The sequence below is a fragment of the Elaeis guineensis genome, chromosome 4 (genome assembly GCF_000442705.2).
Source record: "Elaeis guineensis isolate ETL-2024a chromosome 4, EG11, whole genome shotgun sequence".
Taxonomy (NCBI): domain Eukaryota; kingdom Viridiplantae; phylum Streptophyta; class Magnoliopsida; order Arecales; family Arecaceae; genus Elaeis; species Elaeis guineensis.
The window spans coordinates 13017463-13026909 of record NC_025996.2 but is presented as its reverse complement, the minus strand read 5'-3'; the positions used below and the strand labels follow the sequence as shown (position 1 = coordinate 13026909).

The 9447-nt window shown below is 35.2% G+C and overlaps 1 protein-coding gene across 1 annotated transcript; it reads right to left on the bottom strand.

Moving 5' to 3' along the window:
- Positions 1 to 315: 315 nt before the first annotated feature.
- Positions 316 to 8166, bottom strand: LOC105043829 (eukaryotic translation initiation factor 3 subunit B). Its single transcript, XM_073255575.1, has 11 exons — positions 7928 to 8166; positions 7395 to 7635; positions 5690 to 5836; positions 3014 to 3142; positions 2371 to 2502; positions 2213 to 2290; positions 1987 to 2111; positions 1703 to 1901; positions 1084 to 1616; positions 863 to 971; positions 316 to 756 (listed from the first exon to the last, which is right to left on the bottom strand). Exons 1-11 carry the CDS (start codon positions 8047 to 8049, stop codon positions 412 to 414), a joined length of 2160 nt encoding a protein of 719 aa, XP_073111676.1. The 5' UTR covers positions 8050 to 8166; the 3' UTR covers positions 316 to 411.
- Between the last annotated feature and the right edge of the window lie 1281 nt (positions 8167 to 9447).

Genomic DNA, 9447 nt, shown 5'->3' with positions numbered 1-9447 from the left:
CTGACCATTCTACGACAAATTGCTCAACAACAATGGGTTTCAAAAGATACTGATTGCTCCTAGTCCAGCCGTGATCTGATTAGCACTGCAGCATAAGCAAGTAAAACGACCGACCTGATAGCAGCAGTCTCACTACAACATCTTTCTTTGGCTTATATACGTCCAGGTTCTCCTTACAGACTGATGTTTAAAAAAAAATGAGAAGGTTAAGACAGCATCAAAAAAATTGTTTTTGAGCGTCCACACACCACTTAGCTCAAGTTCTGATACTCGAGCCACAATTCAATTAATGCACTTGCAGGTAGCTAGAAAATATAATGGTCAAATAAATTTCGTTGACAGCTCTTGGTTTATGTGAAATTTTGATACAGAAGGCTCAAAGACTTAAATCACCAAAATCGTTCTTAAGACTCATTCCTGATCCAAATCAAATGCAACAACCTCTTCTTGAACTTCTAATACCTCCTCAACTTCCACCTCTTTGGCTTCATATTCCTCCTCCTCATCGCTGGCCTCCCCATCCCTCAACTGTAACCTCAGCTCCCTTTCTTCCTCATGCAACTGCTTCCATTTGCTCACCCACGCATCCCATTCCTCCTGCAACATTTTCCTCTTCTTCCTGTCTTGCTCGCTCAATTGCAAGGACATATCCTGGTCCTCTGCTTCATACTTCTTGCTGTACTTCTTCAGGTTCTTGGCGATCTCTTCCTCTTTCTCAGCACTCAAAAATGATGGTGGCCTTGGTCGCCATAAGAACTGTTGCATTCCAGTTAATTTGACAAAGGAATCCCAAACATCAGAATGCAGAAGATCGGAGGCCAAATGAAAATTTCATGCCTAGGACTAGGAGTGAAGTCCTTACCTGATAGAAATGATCCTTCGGAATTCTGTAGAGAAGCTTTCCATTGAAGGACCATATATGAAAACCATTTTCCATCTCATGGACAGAAGTAACAGAGGTTGCAACATACCTGCACGGTTGCAACTAGTTAAACACATAATCCACATTCACTCAAGAGGAAACTGGATCCTAAAAAATTAGTTAATGCATCCATAATAAAATGGACTTGCGTATAGGATCACCTTCCCGTAGGATCCCACTCAATGTCAGTAGCCATAAAATGCTCCCCTGTTGCCATAGTCTCTAATTCATCAACATTGTAGAACTCTAATTGGCCATTGAAACCCTTCAACCCCGCAAGTACAATGAAATGGCCACCAGGAGACCAATAGAGTGCATTAGCCTGTTTGGCCTTGAGAGTTGTAATCTTGGAGACCCGACCAGTGTTGTGAGCAGTTCTCATGGAATAGAAGCTTATGTCGGGCCGAGGACCATCACCATGAATAACTGCAAACCTGTGGCCTTTAGGCTCCCATGCAAAGGCAACTATCTTGTCGTTCTTATTCTCAAGCTCAAGGACCTCAATTGGGATATCTCTTTCCTTGATGCGGAAGAGCTCAAAGCCAGTATAGGTGCTCTTCTTTGTTTTGGTGTACCTGTCAACCTTGACAGCAAGGTACTCTCCATTGCTCTGCCAACACATTTTGCAATCACTGACACTAAAAAGGTTTTTCTGCCTTAGCTCCTCTTTGCCAGGAAGTTGAACAAGACTTACCTGTTGGTAAAACAAGAACCCTTAAGTTCACTGGATTACATAAATATATGTGGTAAGCAACATAATCTGAAGAAGAACTTTGTTACCCTGGCAGGCTGGTTTCCACCACCTAACTCTGGAACAAACAGCGCTACTATAGGATCAGTAGGAGACCAAGAGAAGTCCATCACATTTTCAACTTTCAAAGACTTCTTATCAATCAGTGTAAAAGTCTCTGTTTCATAAACAGAAATCACATTCTTCCCGATTCTAGCAAAATATTTGTCTTCCCTGCCACCACCCCACCTGAAATATTGGAAGACATTAGTAAGGACCAGCAACCAAGGGCCTACGATAAAAGGAGACACACTCATATAAAATAAAAAGCAACCTAAATATAGGCCATGAAACTCCAGAAACACCGCCACTTCCACCAGCTGCAAATTCATCTGCATTTCCTTTGAAGTCTCGCATCACTTTTCCAGTTCGCACGTCGAAAATATTTAGTACAACTCTCTAAAAGAAAATCATGGGGACATCAGAGATAACTGACTGTGAAGAGAGAGTGAGGAAGCAGGAATAGAAGAATAAGGAGCAGACTGATATAAAATACTCACATGTGTGTCATGAGGATTGCTAGGTTCATGGCTACTGTATGTGACCAAGTATTTCTCCCCAGGAGAGAAATCAATCAGCTGACCTGTTAGATATGGGTATCAGCCACAACATAAGCAAATAATTAACAAATACAAAAGCAAAACTAACAGAAGTGAACAACCTGTGGATGGGCAACACGCATTAAACGGTTAAATGTGGTAGCACCTCCCCAGACAGCAGCACCCTGCCTATGAACTGTTGCCAAGTATGTCCCAAGAGGAGACCACTGGACAAAACTCTCTGTCCAGTACTGCCAAATGGAGAAGATGAAAACTAATTCTTAATTGCCTTATAATGGACACAGAGGTAAAAAGTAAAACAAAATAAGGTAAGTAACATTCTGATAGCAGGCAAATAAATTTCTAAATTTCCAATGGATGTAAGAGATTACATAATGCCAGTTGAATCCTCAAATACATATATAAATACATATACATATATGCATGTGTGTATGCATATGATGAAATTATTTCCACATCCATGAAATCAATGCTTAAAGTTTTTCAGTGCAAATAATAAACCCACCACATATTTTAAGAAAAAAAGCACTAACAACACATGATCATCACATGAAAATCAGCAGCCATAAGTTTCTTAGTGATAAAATCCTCTCAGGCCCCTGATAATTTAGTTCAAAAGATTCTTGCTGTCACAAAAAGATCACAATACTATCAAATGCTCACTCTCTTTTAAATATAAGTTCCTTGTCTTGGAAGAAACCTGCACAATGCAGATATTTTGGGAGTAGAACAAATGCTTACCTGACGACGATAAACAAGGTCGGGCATCAGTTGCCTGGGGTCATTCCAGAAAACTTCAGTAAATGTAGCAGCACGAATAACAAATTGATCCCTAGCCTTCTCATCGGTTAGCCACTGCTGTAGATTTTCCTGTAACATAGCAGTTGCAAGTTTAGAAATGCCATCATCATATCTTCATCAAGAACTCTGAATTAAGGATGCATCAGCATGCACCTAGCTTGGTATTTAATTATAAAGTTACCAAGATGGTGTCGTTAATAAAGAAACTTGATTATGAATGCGTACGTGGCCAGAGGTGCATTTATTACTTGTCATGACAGGGGACACAACATACCCACTAACTAGAGGTAATTAAACTTCCTGACGAGGAAAAAGTTATCCTGAATATCAACTATTGAGCCACACTTGGCATTGGGTGTGAGCCAAATTGGAATGTACCAATTCCATAATGAACGTATCAATGATTACCACATCATCACCCACTCTTTCCTCAACCTGATCATATTTCAAAGATCGAAAAAATGCATAACATCATTTCAATATTCTGCAACAACAATGAACATTTCCTCAACCCAATCATATTTCAGATATTGAAAGCATACATTTCATCTTTCATGTTTCTTTCACATTTTTCTTTTTATATCTTGAAACAATAAATAACCTCTATAAAAGTTGTATACTGGATTGACCTAATTAACACTTTGGGTTACCTGATTGCAGCGCCGCCCCCCCCCCCCCCAAAACCAACCACAAAAAGAAAAGAAAAAAAAGAAAAATGTTCAGAGCATCATGGGGAATTTGATCAGACCAACTACACTCATGGATAAATAACAAGTCTAAATTTCATCCATCTTCATAAAGTATTCATAAAATTCATCCATATTGTTCATCTCCATCGATTAAGTTCGAAGTATTATGGTTTCTTTATTAGACATTTTTCCTTGCAACCTGACATTGTAGAGCTTTCTAAGAATGCAGCACAGCCATTTGACTAGAGGAAATACCAGAAAGAAAATTGGTTCCATTTATTTCTTATTAGCAAAATGTTAATTTTCAATAAAATGTACAAAAATATCATAAAATTTTTGAATCATTCATGGACATTTAACTGAATAGAATCAGTCAGTCAAGATCAGAGCAGAATTAAGAATCAAAGAAACAAAACTATAAATGAAAATCAACAACAGGCAGAAAAACAAGGTAAATGTTTCATGGGAAGCCTTACTGCGAAGGTGAGAAGACTGATTACTTACAAAATGCTACTGATGACACGGCAACCAAGAACTTGCAACGCATGAATAGGTTCCTTCTACCATTAAAATAGTTTACTAATATAATAATTTACTAGTTAAAAACCCAACATATAAAATACTTTAAAAAAAGTCATAGACCAGTGGCACATAGTAGAGGATGTACAAATTTTAACAAAATCTAAGATATGGTAGAAGAGAACTATCACACAATTGGGTTGATTAAATTAACTGGCTGGGCTCAGTCAAACGGCATTCCATCATCTAAATCCATCAAGAAGACTGGGCAAAAACGAAGAGGAGAGGAAAGGAAAAAAGAAAAAGAAAATTGAGACAAAGGAGGATAAAAGACAAATTATCACAAGTGCTTCACTTGGTATGTCATCTACTCTATATAAGCATAACGGATGTGGTAACATTATGTAATATAAATGATATTTCTGGCTCAAGCCATTCAAGGTAGCCCATAGCCAGCTCGAATAGCCCAGATGAAATACTGATCCCACCCACCCAAGCCCATCTCACACTAAGGCCTGGTAAGTCAAGCTTTGAGCTGACTCTAACTACTATTATTATGAGTTTGACGGTACATGCACTGCTAATTGCTTCATGATTTTCTTGAATTCTTTAAACATACACTACTATAATTGTAGGATCAGAAAGATAATATTTTTCCCAAGTACTTCCTCTTCCCCACTCTTGTGCCTAAATTCATTTCAATGGCGGCTCATTGTTTGAGTAGCTACCACTATTTCTGGATCAGTCCTATATCCATTGATTGTGTAAAGGTTGCACCTATGTTTGTGCATCTGTGTACCAATAAAATGCTACAAGGAGAACAAATCTAATTCACGGGCAAACTGCATCATGGTTAAACTAAGAACCAAGTAGCAGACCTTATTCTTGTAGGAAATGTTCTGAATAAATCTTGCCTAGTTTTCACCACTATCAAGTTCAATTTTCCCATTGCTACCAAGGACTGAAAACATTAGTAAATGTTTTAATACACTCCTATGTTACTTAATATTCTTAAATAAAAATAGGGGAAGCAAAGATGGAAGAAACACATATTTACACTCTTCTGCATTGGCATGTCCTGCCACAAGCTTTTATTCTTTCCCAACTTGCATCATGTCAGCAACATCAAATTGTTGTGTACAATGAGTTGCAAACTGCAAACTTTATTGGCTTCCCTCTATGAAGAAATGCCAGTTCAATATCACCAAAACAACATAGAGAAATGGATGAACAATGCAGACAATCCCTATAAAGCAATCGACAATGAAAAAACAAAACAAATCATGCGAAGCTTGGCTGTGTGCCTTCTTGAAAAATACAATTATTACTTGAGAAATGAAATAGAGATTACCACCTTTTGATCCTCAATATAAACTCAAAAACACAATGCAGTCCTAAAGAAGCTTACCCCAGGAGTGTATGGGTTAATTTCGGCATGGGTCCACTCTTCTGGAACCTTCATGTACTTTTCAAAGTCATCAAACAAATTAACAGCAAATATGTGTGACTTGTCCAACTTATAACCATTTGTCTTTTCCCTTGCAAGTTCTGCTTCCTGTTACCATGGCCCAAGAGAGATAAAAACAACAAGAAACCACTGTTAGATGATTACGACAAGGTGGTAATAAACAACTTAACATATTATAGTAAATAAAATCCACCTCTTTCCTCTCATTGAAATCGAATGGATTATGATATTTCAGTCCCTTGTACTTCACAATCAATGACAATAATAACAGAAAAAGAGGTACCGAGTGGCGAGTACAAATGATCTAAAAAGTCTAAGGTTGCGTTTGGTGCATCGCCAGATAATCTTGGAAAGTAATCTAGAATACCTTCAAGATAGATTGCCACCATTAAATTACCAGTAATGTTGATTACTGTATTTGGTACATGTAGGTAATGTTGCAGTAAAATTACTGAAAATCTTGATTGGCATGTTTGGTATGACAATCAGATTACCGGTAATATGAAATCAAATTCCTAAAATACCCCTATAACCTTATAATAATAATTATATTATATTATATTATTATATATAATGATATTTATATAATTATTATAATATAATATAATATATTTTAATATAGTATATTATAATATTATATTATGATATTATAATAAACTATATAATATAATATAGTATTTTATTTTATTTTAATAACATAATAAGATAATATATTATACTATATTATTATATATAATAATATTATATTATATATTATGTTATATTAATAAAATATATTATTATAATATTAATATATTGATATATGACAATATATTATGATATAATAATATAACAATATAATTAATATATTGTTATATAGAATAATATTTATATAATATATATTACAATATATTAATACAATATATAATATTATATGTTAATATAATAATAAATTATTATAATATAATATACTATATTATTATATATAATAATATTATATTATATACTATTATTATATTAATATAAGATATTATTATAATACATTATAATAATATAATATAACAATATAATATAATTTATTATCATATATAATAGGATTTATATAATATATATTATAATATATTATTATATACTATATTAAATTTATAATACATTATAATAATATAATATAACAATATAATATAATTTATTATCATATATAATAGGATTTATATAATATATTATAATATATTATTATACACTATATTATTTAATATAATATAGTTACCATAAAAATATAATAATAATATATTATATTGTAATATATTATATCATATTATTATATATAATAAGTGGAGGGTGAGAGCCATCGGGGGAGGGGGTGGAAGGATGAATTTTGTGTGGGTTTTTTTTTTTTGAGAGATAATTTTGTCTAAAAATTTTTTTACAACATTGTTAAATAAGTGATAATCTAGATAACCACCTCTCATCAAGGCAATCTAGATTGTCTCGAGAGATAATTTAGATTGCCAAAGCAATATGAATTGCCACCCAAAAAGCAAACCAAACACATTAATCTGGTAGGTCCACTTTAAATTGCTTTAAATTGCTGGCAATATAGATTGCGGGCCACCAAACGCAACCTAAGAAAGACTTAACAAACCATTTCAAGTTCAGTGTAAATTACCTGAGGTGTATTGTACTCGATGAAGCAATATCCCAGAGTCTTTTGGGTATCCGGATTCATTGGCATCGAAAGTCCTCCCTCTCTTATCACGCCAGTCTGACTGTATATCTTCCGGATAACACCCTCAAGCTTCTCGAATTTCTCTGGAGGAACCACCGGCAGATTATCCACCACAATGATGTTCCCAAACCCAGCCTCAAATTCCAAAGAATCCTCCTCGTGGATATCCTCATCATCGTCACTGCAAAATTCGTTTTCTATTAAAATTTTTAACAACCCTTCAACGCAAAAAAAAAAAAATGCAGCTTCCAATACGTCTCGAATGAAATTGGACATAAATACGAAGAACAGCGGGGTTTAGACTTATGGTTGGGGTTTGGTTCCATCGCAACAAAATTTAATTTTCAACAAAACTCTTTTGATATAACGCAGAAAACAACAGATAAAGCAATTTTTAGTAATTTCGCGAATGAGATTTGCATAAATAAAAATAATAGCGGGCTACGGTTTTGTCATATCGGAACCAAGATTACCTTTTGATGCCGAAATCCTCTCCCGGAGGTAGTTGGATCGAATCCAAATCAACTGAAGATAGATCGATTCCATGACGCTGAGCAGTTGCTTCTATATCGGCCATGGAGACCACCTCCGCCATTTCTTCGTAATAGATACTAATCTCCGAACACTGTCAAAATAAAAGAAGGGGACGGATCGATGTAATTTTTTTCTTCTGAACGCTAAAGTAATTAGAACGCAGACGAGAATGCGCTACAGGCAAATAAAACCCTAGTTCACCTTTTTCTTCGGGAGAGCTGGAAACCTAGCCGTCGCACGTGCGAGGGAGAGGAGCGAAATATTGGGTTTGCTGGGACCGAAGTGGACGCGATCCGCACGATTAATTTATGGGCTTAAATATATTTTATAAAAAAATAAAGAATATCGTGACAGTTGATTATATAAAATTAATTAATGAAATTCAATCTCAACGGACTATAAACCGGTCAACCATAGATTTTTTTTTTGAAAAAAATCTTATTTTCTTTAATTTCCATCGCACCTATAAACCGGTCAACCATAGATTTTTTTTTTTAAAAAAAATCTGATTTTCTTTAATTTCCATGGCACCATCCCCTTCCCTTCGCCGCCCCCCTCCCCTCCCTTAATTTCTTGTATTATCTGCATGGCAGAATTATCTAATTTCTTTCGGTGTTTATCTGCATAGCAGAATCGAACTTCCAAAACTCTTATGACTCAGAACTTTCCCCTAGTTCAAGCCCTACACGTGGACAGTTGAATATTAGAGAATGCAAATCTGTAATCCTGTGACGATATAACGTAGCCAGCCACTTATAAAACAAACCGTAATGCTACTAAACGATTCAGCAATCTGATTATCACAATGCATATATCACTCCAATTCTTATTTACAGTTCCCAAACATTTCTGAATCTCAAATAATAAATATAAATAAATAAATAAAACTCAAACTGGATCTATGGGAAAGGTGAATATCTAGAAATTAGAAAGTTTAACTTCTGTACATGACTTTAACACAGAGATGGATATCTAAATAAATAACAAACGGCACTATAAAATAATCTCCCCGCTACCACCCCACCTCCACACCCCCCACCCCCCCCCCCCCCCCCCCCCACACACCTTCAAAAGAAAAAAAAAATATATCTATCTCCTTTCCTTAGATGAGGGCAGACAAATGATGCATTGATGAATAAAATCCAAGAGACAATGAGTGAATAGACAATCAGTGATAGACAAATGATTGTCTATCTCCTTACCGTTTGATGAAAGAACTAAATTTGAAAAAAATAATGGTCAAGAAGTTACTTTAGAATTTCACTAAATAGACAATCAGTGAGAAATAGAAGAAAGTACTTCTTGGATGATCGATCGATCAGAAAATATTCAAACAGGGGGAAGACGTACTTTGATGGAGAAGACCAATCTGACAAACAACATCCATATGAGAAGACTAATCCGATAAATCCATGACATCCTTGCTGCTGTAGCATGCCACTGATGAACATCAATGAGA